Source organism: Lupinus angustifolius, chromosome LG03 (genome assembly GCF_001865875.1).
Source record: "Lupinus angustifolius cultivar Tanjil chromosome LG03, LupAngTanjil_v1.0, whole genome shotgun sequence".
Taxonomy (NCBI): Eukaryota; Viridiplantae; Streptophyta; class Magnoliopsida; order Fabales; family Fabaceae; genus Lupinus; species Lupinus angustifolius.
In genome coordinates, this window is record NC_032011.1 from 14,178,220 (window position 1) to 14,197,713 (window position 19,494).

At 32.0% G+C, this 19,494-nt stretch overlaps 2 protein-coding genes and 1 non-coding gene across 5 annotated transcripts; 1 reads left to right on the forward strand and 2 right to left on the reverse strand.

Moving 5' to 3' along the window:
- On the forward strand, positions 5,643-8,520 carry LOC109343452 (transcription elongation factor TFIIS-like). 2 transcript variants are annotated; one of them, XM_019581725.1, is made up of 3 exons: positions 5,643-5,716; positions 5,827-6,009; positions 7,367-8,520. In XM_019581725.1, exons 2-3 carry the CDS (start codon positions 5,854-5,856, stop codon positions 8,300-8,302), a joined length of 1,092 nt encoding a protein of 363 aa, XP_019437270.1. In that variant the 5' UTR covers positions 5,643-5,716; positions 5,827-5,853; the 3' UTR covers positions 8,303-8,520. The 2 variants fall into 2 exon arrangements, with proteins under 2 accessions (XP_019437270.1, XP_019437269.1); XM_019581724.1 differs by having other exon boundaries at positions 5,645-5,716; positions 5,820-6,009.
- LOC109343453 (protein NETWORKED 4A-like) lies at positions 13,812-16,470 on the reverse strand. 2 transcript variants are annotated; one of them, XM_019581726.1, is made up of 2 exons: positions 16,350-16,470; positions 13,812-15,675 (listed from the first exon to the last, which is right to left on the reverse strand). In XM_019581726.1, the coding sequence occupies exon 2, from the start codon at positions 15,673-15,675 to the stop codon at positions 13,999-14,001; it is 1,677 nt and encodes a 558-aa protein (XP_019437271.1). In that variant the 5' UTR covers positions 16,350-16,470; the 3' UTR covers positions 13,812-13,998. The 2 variants fall into 2 exon arrangements, with proteins under 2 accessions (XP_019437271.1, XP_019437272.1); XM_019581727.1 differs by lacking the exon at positions 16,350-16,470 and having other exon boundaries at positions 13,812-15,365; positions 15,396-15,685.
- TRNAI-AAU lies at positions 19,102-19,175 on the reverse strand. The gene has a single exon. It is a non-coding gene; the product is annotated as a tRNA-Ile (tRNA).

Genomic DNA, 19,494 nt, shown 5'->3' on the forward strand with positions numbered 1-19,494 from the left:
TGTCTCATTTCATTAGATTAGGACATGGTTGAGGACAAAGGTGGGGATAGATGATCTGTATTCTAAGGTGTCATAATAATAAAGCCATGTTAAAAAGATAAAAATAAAGAAGGGACAAACTATTTTGCAGTGGAATCCATGCATACAACATTATACATGAATAAATCTTCTAAAGGAAGAAAACGGATGGAGGAAAAAATAAAAGGGGGCTCAATGCACGAGGTCTCCGCCTAGCGAGGTCTGAGAAGGGTAGATATGCACAACGTTATTCTCGCAAACGAGAAGGCTAATACCAGAGAAAAAGGATAGACTGAAAATATTTTCTCTCATTTCGTTTCTCTGTATATGTGCTTCTTTCCTCTGTAATGTTCCCTTTCCTATCTCCCTCTTTCTTTCTGTGATTGGATAGCAAAGAAAGTGGAAGGAGGTAATAAAGTAGGTAGGCTTGACTTCTTTAGCAAATTAGCCTTTAAGCAGTTGTAGATATATACGTTGCAGCAATAACAGTTGCTTAAATTTGATTTTGCTTGATTTTATAGTCTTTTACTACTAGCACTTCTTCCTTTCTTGCTAAAATTTCAATCAGATACAGAGTAAACCCTTATTTTTCGTTCTGCAGAGATATATGCCTCATTATTCATCACTTTAGTGTTCAAAAAGTTCTATTTATCAATTTAGTCCATCGGATATGAAAGATGCTAAGTATCATCATATTGATCCTCCTTTGCTGAATTTAGAGAAGTGACTATGATAAGTCCTTAGTTTAGGGACCAGGTTGTTGCTATTTTGCATGAGTCGGGACTAAATAAATGTCACTTGACATCATTGAGGTCTGAGATTGATGTCCAAATTCTTTGTGGGACCAATGTAATGACACTATGCATTGTTGAGAGACTGAGTTAATGAAAGAATATTTCAGAGGACCAAAGTGATGTTTGCATCTTTGGAGGATAAAATTTGGATTTATTAAAAGATGTATAACTATCTATGATAGTTTCATAAAATTTATTAATTTTTTTCGAAATTTTCATTTTCTAATACAATTTTTTATAATATTTTATTTTCTATTCTGCTTTATGGTGGACAAAATGTTTGGCATGGATGTTCTATGGCATGTTTTTGTTTGTTGGTAATGGTGTATTCTCTATTACAAGTTGTTTTCAAACAAAAAAATGATGAGGGTTTTATTGATTATATTGTTGGATTTGATATTCTATATTCACCACATCAAGAAAAAACAGGAATGCTGGCTAATGAATACACATTGACATTAAGCCTCCTCCCAAAAATAAAATAAAATCCAATTTTTTTTATTCTCATTACATTTTCTCCTGCTTCAATTATGAGGATGAAAATTGAGACTATAGGTTCATTAGTTTACAAAATGGCCTCAGCGCTTCGATAAAATTGTTGATTTCTGATGGAATAGATATATGTCATATACCTTACATTTTATCTCTGTTTATGGACTCGATTGGTGTACATGATAAGAGAGTCATGATAACGATAATATGTCATAATGTCCTGTCCTATTGTAATTCATTGTAATTCAGAGTTTGACGAGTCAACCGGATAAGGATAGTGCTATTGTGTTGTACTATCCTATCTTGTTGGCTTAGTGTACTTACTATCTCATGGGGTGAGTTGAGTTAGAAATAAGTAAGATATGATACAGTTTTTCCTCATACCTTCACGCTCGAACACCATTGTCACCACCACTGCACTACCATCATTGCTACCAATGTCATTGTTATCTAAGTATGCACCAAACATTGGACAAGATAAGAGTTTATCCTACTCATATCTCATCTAGCTCTTATCCTTCTCTTATAATATCTCGCCCTCCTATCCTGACCTCCAAACAAGCCCATATATCTGACGGAAAACCAAAAAAGAGCATGAAGAGAGTTAGTTAGAAGAATTATTGTAACTAGTCAAGATAAGATTAGAAATGAACGCATTAGGCAGAAAGTTGGAGTAGCTCCTATTGTAGAAAAGATGGTAGAATTGCGCCTTAGGTGGTTTGGACATGTGTGGAGGAGACCGGTAGAAGTCCCCATAAGGAGAGTAGATTAAAGGGAGGCTAGTCCAATTCCTAGAGGGAGACCAAGAAATATCATAGGCGAAATTATTAAGAAAGACTTGGATATCAATGCTTTGTCGATGAACAAGATTTATGATAGAGCATTATGATATCGTCCAATTCATGTACTCGACCTCACCTAGTGAGATAAAGATTTGGTTGTTATTGTCACTCAAATGGAGTATACTCATATATGCATATATCATTGTCAGCCTTTAAATAGAACAGTTTCTTGATGCCTGTTACTAGAGTTTTACTCTACTCATGTGTTTAGATCTTTCAAACATCTTCAGCGCTCTTAGCCAACTTCCTTCATCCATGTGTTTATGGATGTGCCCAAAGTTAGTTTATGCATCCTTCCCTGCTGAAGTATTATGCCTATTCATGATTTTTTTTCATTTTGGTAATTTTTGTCTCAACATGCCGTATTTAGCTTCCCGGTGCATTTCAATTCTTGTTGATTCTTATTGCAACTCTAATGCAGTTTGTTCAAATGTTTTACAGCCATGGGGCTGGATAAAGAAGACCTTCTTGGATAAGCCAGAGCCGGAGCAAAAATGAGTTGTGATCTGAGAAGAATGTTACCTAAATCCTTGGATCATGTCAAGGTTGAGTAACTGAATCACGGTCTAATAATTTTAATTTCCTGCTATGATCATGTGGCGGATTTGGATATGAATTTTTTGATGTTGTGTCTTGGTTATTTTTATCAGAGTTTTTCTGTTATAAATTGATGTGAACCCATAAATTTTCTTCTAGGTCCTCTGAACGAATCACCAGTGGAGTTTATAGCAGTTAGCATTCTTTACCGGGGAGAATAATGCAGAGATATATTAAGATCTCGTGTTTCAGTAAGTGGAAAACTATATAATTTTTCACAATTAACTATAAATGATAATTTGTTTTGATTGAAGCATTGGATGGTTTGAACTTTGAAAGGTTAATTCCTTCTTTTTTTTCATTTGATTGAAGCATTAGATGGTTTGAAAGGAAAAATGATGTAATTCAAAATAATAAATGTTTTATTTTTATTATTATATTTTCTAACAATTCAATCTAAACAAATTATCAAGCAAAAAGCAAAGTCTGTTCAGTAGATGGTTAAAAGAAGTTGGGTAGACTAGTTTGATAGCAATTTTTGTTTAAGAGATTCCTTTGAAGTGAATAGTTTCTCTTTAAAATATATATTTTGAAGTAAAGAATGGGCGTTAAACTATGCATTTCAATGACACCCAATAATCTCTATATAACATATTCTCACTAGTCATTAGTATATTTAACGTATATCTTTTTCTATTTTTAATATAAAAGAAATCATGGATATTCTTTTGGGGTAAAATGTTGATCTTAAATTCCACAATCTAGTATTTTTCTATATTTATTAGTAGGAAATAAAGTACAGAACTTTTATTCTTTCTTGTTATTGGCAACAAGTCCTTTTCTCCTTACCACAAGTAGTAATGAGCTTTTTAAGTTGTTGCTTCCCACCCTTGACACTTCACAAGGCCACTACATAACTGAAAAACAAATTTCTTCTGCCTACTACTAGAGCCAGTAACTAAAAACCACAACAAAATCCTTGCTTCCACTTTTTCCAATAAAATTAAAGTTTGATTCTTGATGTAAAAAATGACTACACACTTACATGAACCTCATGACCAGTTCCAATCCCATCTAGGTAAAATATTATTGCAATTTTTCTTGTAATGTATTGTAAATTATTCAGGTAATGTCCATTTTCATAACATGTATAATTGTTATGGTTACAAAATAAAACATTATTCAATGATAATATGGTAAATAATTATAGAAGATAGAAAAAACAATTATATGAGTCATATTATATATGCCTGAGCCATATGGAGCACGCTTGAAGGAGTGGCTCTTTTTTTCTTCTTAGTAATAGTTAAGCTATTCTAGACTTGAATTATAGTTAAGCTATTCTAGACTTGAATTATAGTTAAGCTATTCTATTCTAAAAACAGAAAGGATTCCCAGTAAAAGATAATTTTACAATAAACGAGACTGAATTTGCTCATCTGAGTGAGTGAATGGATTTCTAGTTAGCTTTTTTATACACATTTCTAGTTACCCTTTTAAAGTCTTGTAATGAATTTTTTCAATTATAGAAATCAACATATTGATTCTTTAATGTAATATTTTGTATATATATATAGTGCCCATTTCTGTAATATGAATAGTTTTTATTTTATTTCTTAAAACTAATATTTCAAAAGTGATAAAAATGCTAAAATAATGATCTTAGATTATTATTTTTTGGTGAAGGATTCTAGATTTCTTCGACGAAAATGTAATTGCAAATGAGTTATATACATATAATAATATAAATAGTTGAATAATTTAATGTAATAGTATATTAAAAATAAATATCAATACAATAAGTTCATTTTGTTAAGATATATAGGGGTTTTCCATAGTTTATGCATTTATATAGTATTTAAGTTCTCTATACGGTAACTGTCATTTATATCATTAGTCATTCAATAAAAGCAACACATATAAATATAAATAAGAGTATAGTACCTATATATTAAAAATGTAAAGATTTATATATTTGGATTACATTTTTCTTAAAAGGTAGATGATGATTAAAATTAAAATTGAATGTGGATAATACAATAATAATGTAAAAACTTTTACATTGTCTGTGTATACATTTTTCCTCTATAAATAATAATAATAACCATATTTTTTCATATTACAAAGAGTATCCCTCCCTTAGATAAGGAACCAAATTTTTTTTCCAGGTTCATAAATATCACTCCCAACAAATATCGTTCATTGTTAATATATATAAAAATAAATATATATTTGTTGCATTTAATACATTATTAATATATCATTCACTCATTTATATTTAATAATTTTTAAATCTATACTATATAAAGACAAAATAAGGAAAACATGGTGTAACTTTCACCATGATATAATTTTCACTTCATATTTTTACCATTAATATTATTTATTTTTTATAAAAGTCCATATAATCCTAAGCAACCACCATTAAGATATTAATTAACCTCATCTCCCACCTTAAATTAAACATTATAATTAAAACAAAAAATTATATTATAAAATACACTCAACTCAAAAATACATTCTAATTCTAAAAAATAAAATATAAAATATATAAAAATTAAATTAATAAAAACATATAACAGTACATGGTAGACATTCCTCAAAATGTCTCAAAATGTCTATACACACTAGTATAAATAAATAATATACAATATATATAAATCTAGTTGTATCTCTTAAGAAAGAAACATTAAATAATTGTGTAAAAAATTTATACATTATTACATTATCTTTCATTATTTATAGTTAATCATAATTAACTATTAAAAAATACAAATAAATTATAAATAATATAGTAGATATATAAATTTTTAAATTAATAAAATATTCTATCTTTTTTACTTACGATGCATAAATATTATGTGATTGAGACTACTATATCTCTCAAGACTTTACCCGCAAAGACCAACCGTCCGATGATGCTGACCCTCTGATCACCGTCCATATATATATATATATACCCTCGTCTTCTCCTTCAATTCCTTTCGCTCCTTTCACTGCCAACACAACCGCAGCCACAACAACACCATTCTCGTAAGTTCTTTCACTCTTTTCCCATTTCATTATTCATAAAAGTTTCATATTTTTCATTCTTTTATTGTTTCTATGGTTTGTTTATTTTATTGTTTCGGTTTGGATTCAAGAGGAAGTGAATAGTGTTGTGTGGTTCAATGGAAAAAGAGTTGTTGGAATTGTACGGAGCCGCGAAGACGGCGGCTGATGCGGCGAGCTCCGGCGACGGAGAAGTCGAAGAAAGTAGATGCATTGATGCGCTTCAACAGCTCAAGAAATTTCCCGTCAATTACAAGATTCTCGTCAGCACCCAGGTTTTTTTCCCCTTGGTTTCGTTCACTTGTTTTTTCAAAATTTGATTTTGACGTTTCTCTCTCTCTCTCTAACTTTATGCTTGGTTTGTTGTGTTTTTGGTTTGGATGAAGCTATGATTTTTTATATTTATGAGAAAAGTTGGGAATGTGATTGGTCGCTTGAAGTGTTTAGAGAAACAAGTGAATGCTATATTGTGTTTTGTGATGTTTTTGCATCCTATAATTGTGCAAATTGAGCTCTTGTTTATGTTATGCACAGAAGGTCATAAATTTATAGTTATCAATTATCTAAGGTTTTGAGTTTTATGTTTTGGATTTTTGTTTTGTTTATCATAAAATTTGGGAAACCATTTGCTCATGTGAAGTGTGAAGAGAAACAAGTGAGTGCTATTTGTCTTGTGTGAATAGCTTGAGGGAAAAGTTCACATTTAATGAATTAGACAGTTAGTATTTTGTAGTTATGGATGACCTAGATTTTCAATTTTATGTGCTGAAAATTGCTTGAGGGAAAAAATCATTTTCATTCGTTAGAATTCATTGAGATTCGAGAAGTTCACTCTTTGTATATTTCCAAGGATGCTTGTGGTAGTGGTTAATGCACGGATAAATTGGGATGTGTACTTATGAGGTGTAACCAGCTTGTTTAAATTTGATTATCTGGTCATGTTTGGTTACAAAAACTTCTTAATTGAACAGAAAGTCACAAGGTGACTGTTCGGTGGAAAATCTAAATTCTTTTAGCTTCTTGTGGATCTATTATTTGTTTGTGATGGTTGTGTAATTCTTGCTAGGATTTAGACCCTTCCCTTTTCAATGGAAGGAGAGGATCCATATTCATTCATGTGCATGATGTACTTGTACACGAGGAAGAAGGAAAACATCAATACTAGTTATTAATGTTTTGTTTTAGTATTTAAGGTAGGATTAGAAATGGCAATCCTCTTTTTCTCTGTTGCCAGGCATAACGAAATGCTGCTGCTGTTTCATAATTTGGATTATTATTTTTTTTACATTGGTGGAAATTTGTTATCGGTTTGTCGAAGTTTACTTTGTTTTGTCCTCCTCTCCCCTTTCCTTTCTCCCTCTTATCAGAATGTTTTGTAGCTGGCTTCTGTATATGTTAACAATGTTTGATCTTTGCCATGTGATGGCATAATGATAACTCAAAGGTCAGTTTTATATCCCCATACATTGGGGATAAAAAAGTTAAGGGATGGGTACTTCCTACTGTTTTCTTCATATAAAGCATATTACATAATCCTCACCCCCTTCTCCCTTTAAGGGGACACTAAAGTGACCCCTTTGACTGTATAATTTGATTGTTTGTTCTGAACTGTTTTGTAATGTAATCTTTCAGGTGGGTAAACATCTTAAATCTCTGACGAAGCATCCAAGGCAGAAAATCCGGGCCTTTGCTATTGACCTAATTGAGATATGGAAAAACATAATTATAAAGGAAACAAGCAAAAATAAGAATGGGGGCTCTGATGATAAGGTTGAACCAGCCAATGGGGAGACAGCTAAAGCTGGGAAATTTCAAAAGAGTCCTTCGGTGAAGGTTGAGAAGGCTGAAACTGTCAAGGTTGAGAAAATTGATAGGAATGGTACACCAAGGTCAAGCTCAGACAGTACAAAGAAGGCACAAAACGTTGATCTCAAAATTGAGAAAACTGATCGTGTTGCAAATGTCAAGGTGGAGAAGCAAGCTTCTGGGGTGAAGAGAACATCGTCCAGCTCTGCTGCTGCTCCTAAGCTAAAGACTATGATTAAATCTAATGATTCGGTTCGAGACAAAATAAGAGAAATTCTCCAAGAGGCTTTATCTAAGGTTCCTGGAGAGGCTGATGAAGATGTCATGGATGAAGTTAATGCGTGTGACCCTATTCGTGTTGCAGTGACAGTGGAGTCTCTATTATTTCAGAAATGGGGTCCTTCTAATGGGGCTCAAAAGGTCAAGTATAGGTCCCTAATGTTTAACCTTAAGGATCAAAATAACACAGATTTTCGTAGAAAAGTTCTACTTGGTGTTATTGAGCCAGAGCGACTGATCAACATGAGCACAGCAGAAATGGCTAGCGAGCAAAGGAAACAGGAAAATCAGAAACTTGAACAGAAAGCTTTGTTTGAATGCGAGCGTGGAGCTCAACCAAAAGCCACAACTGATCAATTTAGGTGTGGTCGATGTGGTCAAAGGAAGACCACCTATTACCAAATGCAGACTCGCAGTGCTGATGAACCTATGACAACCTATGTCACTTGTGTTGTCTGCAATAACCGTTGGAAGTTCTGTTAGCGTAGTGATGACCGCTGAGTCTCATTAGAGCTATTGTCATCTGTTGCTTATCTAGGGTATCAAGCTCAGTGTCATTATGATTCCACACTGCAGCCATGTCAAAATTTTCTATTTAGAACTGTTGCATGTAGAAATTTTTAGTCAGTAGTGTACTTTATAGTAATTTCCTATTACTGATGCTAATTTAGTCTGTTATAAAATTGTGCCAATGTTTCTCATGTTTCTGCTGGCTAGTAACTACAATACAGAAGCCTAGCTGATCACAACAAAATGCTCAGCTTGTTAGAACAAAGTGCACTATTTGGTATTGACAATGGTTTTCTCTGTTCAAATCCAATATAATCATTAACTATAATTATATAATTAATATATGATATTTACAAGTTATTTGGAACATATTCATGCTTGCACAAATTTGGCCGTGTAAATGGTGTATGACAATCATATTACATGCGTGTGAAAAAACTGAAACTAGTTATGATTATCATACTGGAGAAGTAATATAAACATGAGATAAACAGGTAAACTGATTGATTATCACAACCCAAAAACATATTTATTTTTATTCTTATTTGGTCTCAATCATTTACATTTTTTCCACAAAAACTACCTCTCCTCCCTTTCCCTTGGTTAAGAACAACAAAAAACAAAAGTAAGAAAATAAGAACACAATAGAGAACAGAATAAAAATATTCTTAATTCATGGGCTACAACATTCCTCTATAGGCTAAGTGAAAGAAACATATAAGTTGGTTTGACAGTAAATCTTTACTCAAAACCATAAGGCATGAGGTATATGAGTCTATCCACTTATATGCTCTTGAACTCATTAATTTTTGCCAAATGTGAGACTTTTTCATTCACACTTGGAATACCTAACACTTCCGACCAATCAAAGCTAATGACATATTGAGTGACACAACTTGTGGGACATCAAATGTGCACATGTTTATTTCTACCACAGTCTAGTTAAAGATACTGCATTGTTGAGAAACAACACCGTTATGTTCCTTAAGAGCTTGGCACACTCTAGAGCTTCTATCAAATATTTGTGCCCTTTGGATGTAATCCTTAGGCTCTTTTCTTACATCCTCACCTATAAATGCTTTCCTTTTCTCTCCATGTTTGTCACCAGACTCTAATTTGCACTTCCCATCACAAACCTGTCATTATCCTCTCCCTGCTTTACAAAACAAGAAGCATGGTTTGACCAAAAATGATTGTTCACCTTAAATATCAACACTATCACCTTAGCCACCTTCACATTACAAGAGAAATGACTCTGACATTGAATGAGATGGTAGTTGTCATTTGTCAAATGAAGAGAAGAATAAAGGATGTTCTTGTGAAATAAGATCCAATAGTTTATATTAATTGTTCTCATTTCTCATAATAATACAATCTTTTTACCTGAGTTGCTATATATTAATAAATAAATGTCTTACAAACATGATGTTCTGATCTTCTTTATCAGTAAGCCTCACAATTTAGGTGGTTTTGTAGTGGGGTATGTATTGGCTACCCATACAACAGTCCAGACTAAAGAATCCTGGTTGTGATTTTCCCATGCTGAAGTATATGCTTTAAGGTCTCACATGAAATACATATGAACTAGAAAACAATCATCTCTAATAATCACATGATTTTCCATTTACATTTAACAATAAAAATATCATCATATTATATCTAAAGAATAAAAAAGTCTAATCTAAATTATGCTTATATCTCATAAGTTTCACTTTGCTTCTTAAAAAATTATTAAAAATGAATAAATATTAAGTTGGGTCATAAAAACATTTTAAGAACCAGAATAAGTTTGTGAAAAATTATTTATAAAATTCCATTAAATTTAAGAGATTTATATATTATCGTTGTATTATTTTTCATTTAATTATTATTATTGACTCTTAATATAAATAAATCGTAAATAATATATTAATTGTATATAAATATTTATATTGATAATATATAGATAGATTATTTTATTTATATTTTATTTCATAAGTACTTAGGCTAATTTTGAAACTTTTACTATCTATACCCAAATTCTAGTTCAATCACCCAAAAATCATTGAGCATGAATCTTTTTGGAGGCCATGTTCTTACATAGAATTCTTAGCATAATTTGGATTATGTTTATTTTTTATAAGTATTTTAGTATTTAATTTAATGTATTTTGGGGTTTGGGAAATTATTTATTTCCTTGTAATTTGGATCAGTGGTGGCTAAATGGTGTAGCATAAACAAGATGGCATGAAAATAGGAAGAATATAAGAGCATAAGAGGGCACAACTACAAATATGGAGTGCAAGGCTTAAAAAATAAATACGGAGATTTATTCAATTTCCTTAGTCAAATCAGATTGGTTTAATCAACATATGGTTACTCCTCGAGATAAGGCAAGACACAAATTAAGGAGATGATAAGAGGCTGATTGAAACAACTCAAGGCTCTACTTGACTTTCAATTTCACAATCAACTTGTGGCTATATTTAAGGGATGAGATAAGATGATCAAATCAAATTAGATTAGGCTTGTTAGGATTATGTTAGTTAGGATTTTATCTTCAAATTTCAATTTGTTAAATTAGATCTTATCTTTATCTTTTCAGCAAGGCAAATCTGCCCATTTATAATTTTGTTTATTCATTAATAAAGTCAAGTTTGTTTTTGAAAAAAATTGGATTGAATTCCTAAAGTTGAGTCCAAGCTCCTTAATTCGAACTTCTCAAGATCCTTATTCTTGTGGCGTTCTAAGACTCATCACCCTCTCGGTGTGGCGTCTAAATTCTTATCAAGGATCCTTCCTTGTGGTGAATATCATTGACTTATCAAACTCTTAAGCTTGTGGTGTCTCCATCTTTATATCTTTTCCATTTTCCCCACAAATCTATCCTAAAATTGGCCTAAAAATCTCTACCAATACCAAAACCGAATTTTGACTTATAAAGCTCTTAATTTCAAGCTAAAACGATCCTACAATCAAAGACATCTCCTAGAGGTTGTCATCAATATTAGAGCTAGTTTTGGCTTGAAACCCAAGTCATGGCCGATGAGGCCAACCAAGGGACAAACATCTTACATTCTAGGTGTTTGGTCCAAGGAAACATTTGCCTATTAAGTATTGATGGTGGTCGTACCAACATGGCTAGTTCAAGGTTAGTTTCAAAACTAAATCTTGCGACTAAACCACATCCCACTCCTTACCAACTACAATGGTTAAGTGAGATTAGAGATATTATTGTGAACCTGCAAGTGGAGGTTCCCTTTTCAATAGGGAAATATGAAGATGTAGTTCTTTGTGATGTGGTTCACATTGAGACCAGTCATATATGTTTGGGTCGTCCATGGCAAATGGATAAGAGGACCATCCATGATGGATTCTCAAACAAATATACTTTTTTTCACCAAATTCGAAAGATGGTGTTATGTCCCTTATCTACTGTACAAGTGATTGAGGATCAAAAGACTTTGAAGAAAAAAATTGAGGAGGAGAAAAAGGAAATTATGTGTAAAAAGGAAATTGAAGAAGAGGGAAGTGGAAGTATTTTAGTTCTAAAACAGCCCCCATCCCCACTCTAGGGTAGAGATTTTTTTTTCTACTAACAAGTCTTTGCCTAGTTTTATTCACAAGATTTTGCAACACTTTGGAATGATCCTTATTAAAGAAGAACCACCTATTCATCCATACTTTTTGGAGGCTGACTTTTATATTGGACAAGTTGTTCATATGGATGAGATTAGGACAAGCCTTGATGACTCGACTCCTACGGAGTTTTCTAAGGATGAACGTTTCCTCACAAAATTAATTTTTGGTGCATGTGTTATTGCTGGACTATTCATCAAGGGTATAACCAATGATGAATATGTGGAGAATTGGTTCAAACAATTCAAGAAGATGGTCTTTGATCCAAGAGGTGATGGTACCTCAAATTTGAGGACAAATTCTTTTCAAGAAGGAGGGTATGATGTAACCAAGGGGGGTGACCTATGATTTTTAGAGGTCATGTTCTTACAAAGAATTCTTAGCATAGTTTGGTTTATTTTATTTGCATTGTTATTAATAAATGAGAATTAAATTCTCATGCAGTCTCATGATTTATGTTTATTTTTCATAAGTATTTTAGTATTTAATTTGATGTATTTTGGAGTTTAGGAAATTATTTATTTTCTTGTAATTTGGCCCAGTAGTGGCTAAGTGGTGTAACATAAACAACGTGACATGAAAATAGGAATGATATAAGAGCACAAAGGGCACAACTACAAATATGGAGTGCAAGACTTAAAAGATAAATAGAGATTTATTCAATTTCCTTGGGTAAAATCAGATTGGTTTAATCAACATATGGTTACCCCTTGAGATAAGGCAAGACACAAATTAAGGAGATTATAAGAGACTGATTGAAACAACTCAAGACTCTACTTGACTTTCAATTTCACAACCAACTTGTGGCTATACTTAAGGGATGAAGATAAGACGATCAAATCAAATTAGATTAAGCTTGTTAGGATTATGTTAGTTACGATTTTATCTTCAAATTTTAATTTGTTAAATTAAATCTTATCTTTATCTTTTCAGCAAGGCAAATTTGTTTATTTATAATTTTGTTTATTCATTAATAAAGTCAAATTTGTTTTTGCGAAAAATTGGATTGAATTCCTAAAGTTGAGTCAAAGCTCCTTAATTCGATATCAAGATCCTTATTCTTGTGGTGTTCTAAGACTCATCACCCTCTCTATGTGTGACATCTAAATTCTTATCAAGGATCCTTCTTTTCCTTGTGGTGAATATCATTGACTTATCAAATTCTTCAGCTTGTGGCGTCTCCATCTTTATATCTTTTCCATTTTTTCTCATAATTCTTATCCTAAAATTGGCATAAAAATCTCTATCAATACCAAAACCAAATTGTGATTTATAAAGCTCTTAATTTCAAATTAAAACCATCCTACAATCCAAGGCTTACATCTTGTTTTTTTAATTTCTTTTCAAAATCACAGTACTTCCCTCTATAATGTTATAACGGAAGGAGTTTGGCTCAAATCAAAATCATTAGGTACACAAAGTCACAATTACTATCTTTGAAGAGCACTAAAGACAACGCCTACAATTATTATGTCTATATACGTAATATATTTCAAGTGGTGCCTTTCATCAGTTACTGATTCAAAGTCATGATGATGATGTATGGCTCACAGATGCAATCAGTTAGGAAATTTATGTTCTTCCCACTCAACAATTGTGGTTTACCAGGTGCTAATACAGTAAAGAATTTTATGTTCATTCTAACATTATTTACCGATCAAAGTTAGTGATATAAATTGGCAAGGATAAATTATTGAGGGGTTATTGAATATTGACATGGCTTAATTTAACTAACTGGCCACTGAATTGAGCTTTCTGTTAGCACCCAATGTGGCCTTGGCCAGAGGATAAAGGAGCACAACACAGGAAATGTTGTGAAAAATATCCTATTGACCTCTTTTATTAGAACCAGAAATCTAGGCTATGAAAATTGAACATAAAAGACTTCAACATCCAGCAATAGAAGTTTTACAGTTTCATCTAATTTGATAGGGAATAGACAGTATCATGCCATTTTTAAATGGACAACACTAATAAGAGAAAGATATGCAAAGTTGATAATATGCTACATTGGACAACACAATCAAAACAAAGAGACACGTGATTGTGACCTAGGAAGCTGTAACAGAATGATGCTCGTGCCCAGCAAATGCACGACGAAGTTCTCGATATTCACTCCTATAGTGCTCAATGGAAATGCAAAGTTGCCTGATTGCCTCCCTCTTCTCCTCAGCCCTATCTGAGATCACAGCATTCTGTATAGTCACCTTGTTTTCAAGGTCTTCTACTTTCAGTTTCAACTCATTTACTAGATTCAGTCTAGCTTCCGATCGAGAAATTAGCTCTGGCTGTTGTGCTTGAAGCTGTACTAGCTTTGTCTTCATTTTTGCAATTTGATTGTCTCGGGAGCTTACCTCAGCCATAAGTTTATCAACCTTAGCATTGGCCTCATCTATTTCAGTCATGAGCATGTCATATTTCTGCTTATGCTGGTCAAACTCCTTATTCACAGCTTCTACATCATGTCTTTTATGATCAAGTTCTTCCTTCAAAGAAGTGATTTCAGCTTTGAAAAGCAATTTCTGATTAGCATGCAGCTTTTCTAGTTTCACCTTTTCAGCTTCAGATTGCTTCATTTTTCTTTGAGATACTTTGCTTCGAGCCTCCCATTCTTTGAGTCTCGAGTCCAGCAATTTTTGCGATTTTGACAATCTTGAAATATCAGATTTCAAATCGTCTATTTCGGCCTTCAATTTTCGCACCTCATGGTCATGTTCAGTTTCATTAGCTTGGTGTTGTGTAATCTTATCTTCCAGCTCCTTACTCCTCTTTCCCCCCCAATCACGCAGCCATTGCACTGTGGCCTCACTTTGCTGTGCCGCATCTTGTATCTCCTTAACCTTACATTGCAATTCATGATTAATAGCATACCTACTCTTAAGTTCCTCTTTTAACCTTGTCTTTTCATCATTTGACACCTTCAACTGTTCTTGAGCTACCTCAAGCTCCTGCACTAACTTCTCAATCTTGTTTGAACAATCTGGAACATGGGTTTCCAACTCGGCTGTCAGTTTTTGCAACTCCATTACCTGTCCTTTTTCGTACTCCAGATCATCCTCTTTATTTTTCAGTTCTTTCCGTACATTATCAAGCTGACCCTCACTTTCCTCAATTTGAATCTTCAAATTTGCAATCTTGTGGCTACAGTCTGGAATGTGAGTTTCCAATTCTGCTGTCTGTTTTTGCAACTCCAGAACTTGCCCTTTTTCATACTCAAGATCATCTTCTTTCATTTTTAGTTCTTTCCGCACATTACCAAGTAGACCCTCACTTTCCTCAATTTGAATCTTCAACTGAGTAATCTCCATTTCTGAGAACTGAAGTTTGGAGTTGGAAACTTTAAGCTCTTCCTCATTTTTTATGAATCTTCTAAGCAGCTCATCATAACTTTTTTTCTCTCCCTCCAACAAGATGTTATCTGGGTTTCCCTCCACATCTAAATGAATACCTTGTTTAACACCTTCAGGGAGTATCTTCTCATCAGTATTCACAGACGGATTAGAAGATTGGCTATCTGAATATGAGGATAATGACGAGTAACATGATCCAGAGCTCTCCTTCATAGAATCCGCAGAGCTATCACCACCTGGGCTAAGAGAGAAGTCTATACTGAATGGTTCAATGTCAGACTTAGGAAAGTCTGGCTTCTGAAATGGAGTGAAAAATGGAGTCTCAAATTCACTCGCTTTACCACCACTGAAATCGGAATCGTCAAAGCCCTCCTCCATCTGAAATTATGAGAATAAATCCTATAAGAACCTGAACTACAATAAAAACAAACATCCTAACAGGTTCATGTTTCCCATTCCTATCATAAAAAATCGGACAAAAGAGTATGAAGCTAGCAACAAGCCATTGAAATTATAGAGAGAAAGAGACTCAAATAATATGATAACAATTCCAGTTTGCAAAACTACATAGTGAGCAGTTATCACCCTATCTTTTTCTCACTATTTTCCTAATCTACAAAATATTTATAAATTGAAACTCATCTGAATGTAAAATTTCATAATGCTACAATGAAAATACATCGCAAAATGAAAATATCTGGCATACTTTGAATCTAAAGCCTCAAGAACAAAATTTTGTATACACACATTCAGTAAAGATACATATACTCACACTCAATCTTGTTACTGTTTCAGACTCTGAACATAAACTACGTAAACTAGTTAATACAAAATGGAATTGCCAAGAACCACACAAGAACATAAAATTATTGATAAATTAAGCAAATACGCTAAAGAAAATGGCATAAAACGATCTTAAAGCCAGCAAGAATGTGAAATTGAAAGAGGAAAAGCAATAATTAGTGTGAATGAGTAACAAAGAACATAAGCAGTTGAATTGAAAGAAATAAAATGTAAAAGAAGAAGAAGAATGGAGAATGGTGATTCGGTACCTGTATCGAGAATGAAGAGAACGGAGAAGAAACGAAACGCAGAAAGTGAAGGAAGAGAGATTGAAATGAAGAAATGGAAGTGGGAGAAAGAGAGAAAGAGAGAGAGTTGAAATGAAATGAAAAGTGTTGTTATTATTATTATTTAAAAGAAAAGGGAGCCAAACTGCCAAACGGAAAAGTGTGAGTGAGATTGGACGTGTCCTCTCCTCAATTTAGGGTACCATCATCATTTCCCGCCTTTTCTCTCCTCCTCATTTTTAAAGGAATTGATAAATAATTTTTAAAAAAAATATAAAATTATTTATAAGAATTGTTTTTTAAAAAAAATTATTTATTTTATATTTTATTTATCATTTTAATTTATTTAAATTTTTCTTCTTTTCCTTCTTATATTATTCATGTGGGCAGCATGCTTTCATATATTGACAAAATTTGTATGCCTACTTATAAAAAATATAAACTATGGGAACAATCTCATAAGCATTGTGCTGTTTATCATGGGAAATTCCCTCTTAAATGATGTAGTCTTTACCTTCATTTACCATCAAAAAGGTATATAAAGTTATTTAGATTCAGAAAAGTTGAATATAATAATATATAATTGGATATCAAATTAAAAATTTGACACAGTTACTTTAGAATATATGCATACAATATAAGAGCACATCTTATGTTTTACAAATTATGTCACTCTATAGATTATTTGATGTAATTAGATAAAAAATATTAAATCATTAAACTTTTAAATTAAATATATATTTTTAACCAATCACATCAAGTTTTTGTATACAAAAGATGCATCATACATTATGTCTCTAACAAATGTAACTTGATTAATATCTTACTTCTTTTAAATATAATCATTTTTCATGGCTTTTACTTTTAAAACTATAGAAAGAATTCTTCCATACTTTACAAGAATGTAATATGTCATTCTTTTTATCTACTTCTCTTACCCTCATGACCATATTCAATAAATATGGCACAATCTTATCTTTTCAATCCACTAGATTTATTCAATCCACTGGATTTTGTTGGATAAAATCTAACTTTTATAAGTTTTTTTTGGTATTATGAATGATATTTTATCCTCTTTAAGTAAAAAATTAATTATTTTCGGGATGTGTGACAATCTCTTCTTAACATTTTGGTCATCCTATAAATCATCTAATGAATTCTTATACTGCTAGACTAACACATTGTTGACAATATTCATTTGTTTGAGTTCAATGATGAGTTCTTTGGAACTTGATGAGTAGAGTCAATCATTTGTTTAATTCTATTAAATAATTTTCTATACTACCAATGTTATTCTTTCATTCTATGAGTAAGGAATTAATCTCTTTCATGGTGTGTGATTGTCCTTTCCAAAAATTGTCTCTCCCAAAAATTGAACTCTTGATTATTTGATCATCATCTAATATGACCTTACACTACTAGACAAACATTTTGTTAGTTTTATTAAATAATACTTACATGTAATAAAGTATTATATTTTGTGCTTTTGGAAATCTTGTAAATAATTTAGGACATACTTCCCAAGTTTTCTTATAATCTCTTTTCATCCCTAATGACCCCTAATTGTGTTTCCTTTTTGCCTTGTCTGTAACTTTGACCTTTATTTTATATGGTTTTGTCTATATTCAAAAAAGTTATTTCATTGCTCAATGAGTAATGAAATGATGCTTGTAGGGTTGTATGAGAATATTATTTTTGGGATTGAACATTGCACGATGTGCCAATAAAAAAAGAACATTTAACTTCGATTAAAATCAGCTTTCAACCTTAGTTAATGAACTGAGTTGCATGTTAGTGGCGTTAAAACGAAAGAAAATTCAACTTCACATAATAATACTTTAGGATACATCATATTCATGTTGATTATAGTTTCATGTACACCATTAATCTCCACATTAAACTCAAAGATTTACATTAAAAAAAGAGGTTAACAAATAGTTTGAGCCTTCCCCTCTTCTTAATAGATCAGCCTTTGGTTCTTTCAACTGCCATATATTCTATGAAGTTGATCCCAAATGCACCATTCCATCAAGTGGTAAGAAACGATATCTTTTATTAAAATTTGAAAAATAAAGTTTAAGGGCACCATTCCATCAACTTATTTTAATTTCTCAAGTGGAGAGAAATTATAAATTGGAATTCTAATACCTATTAAATAGGAATTGGTATTTTAAAGGGAGCAAAAAAATTTAGGAATATAAATAGCATTTTATTTCTGAGTAGTGAGGTTTGGTGCATTCATCAATATTCGATTGAATGGTGAAAGGATTAGCATAAATTTCAAGCTCAAGAATAAAAGGTGTAATATGTAAACTTTGGAAATGGAAGAGAAGTAAGAAAAATCATGAATAAAAGGACCAAGGAGGCAATGCGTAGCAGCAATAATAATAATAATAATAATAATAATAATAATAATAATAATAAAGTAATGCCACTGTTTTATCGTAAAATAAAATTAAGACAACGTGTCTCTGATTTTCTTAATTTTAAAAATAGTAAGTGAAATTATCATATTTAAAATGTATTTTTAGGTGAAAAAAGTAAGATTTTATTTTGGCAAGATAATAAATACAGCAATTATTTATTATTTGTAATTGTGTAAATTATCAAATAATACAGAGAATAATATAACTGCTGCAATATAAAGGTTTTAGGCGTATATAAAGTTTATATAAATTTAAATGTGAAAAAATAGTGGAAGAGTCCAAGCATTGACATAAAAAAAAGTTAACTTTGGCCCATGCAGGTCTCGAACCTGCGACCTTCGCGTTATTAGCACGACGCTCTAACCAACTGAGCTAATAGGCCAGACATTAAATTTTCTGAATACGATATACTAGTTTATTTCTACGCTGATCTCCTCGTTTTCAATATTTTGAGTTTTTGACCTTATCACACGAAAACAAGGACTATTAATGAGGTGTCTCCCATGCTTGAATTGAGGATAAAATGGATTGATTTGTTTTGGTGCTGGATAAAATAAAAATAAATGAATTAAAATTGCACCATCACAAACAAATTATAGGATCTAAATAAAATTTAGCCCAAAATAAATAATGATAGTATTTTGTATGAATATCATTGTGACAAATTACGAATAAAATTATCAAGGACAATTATAACATCT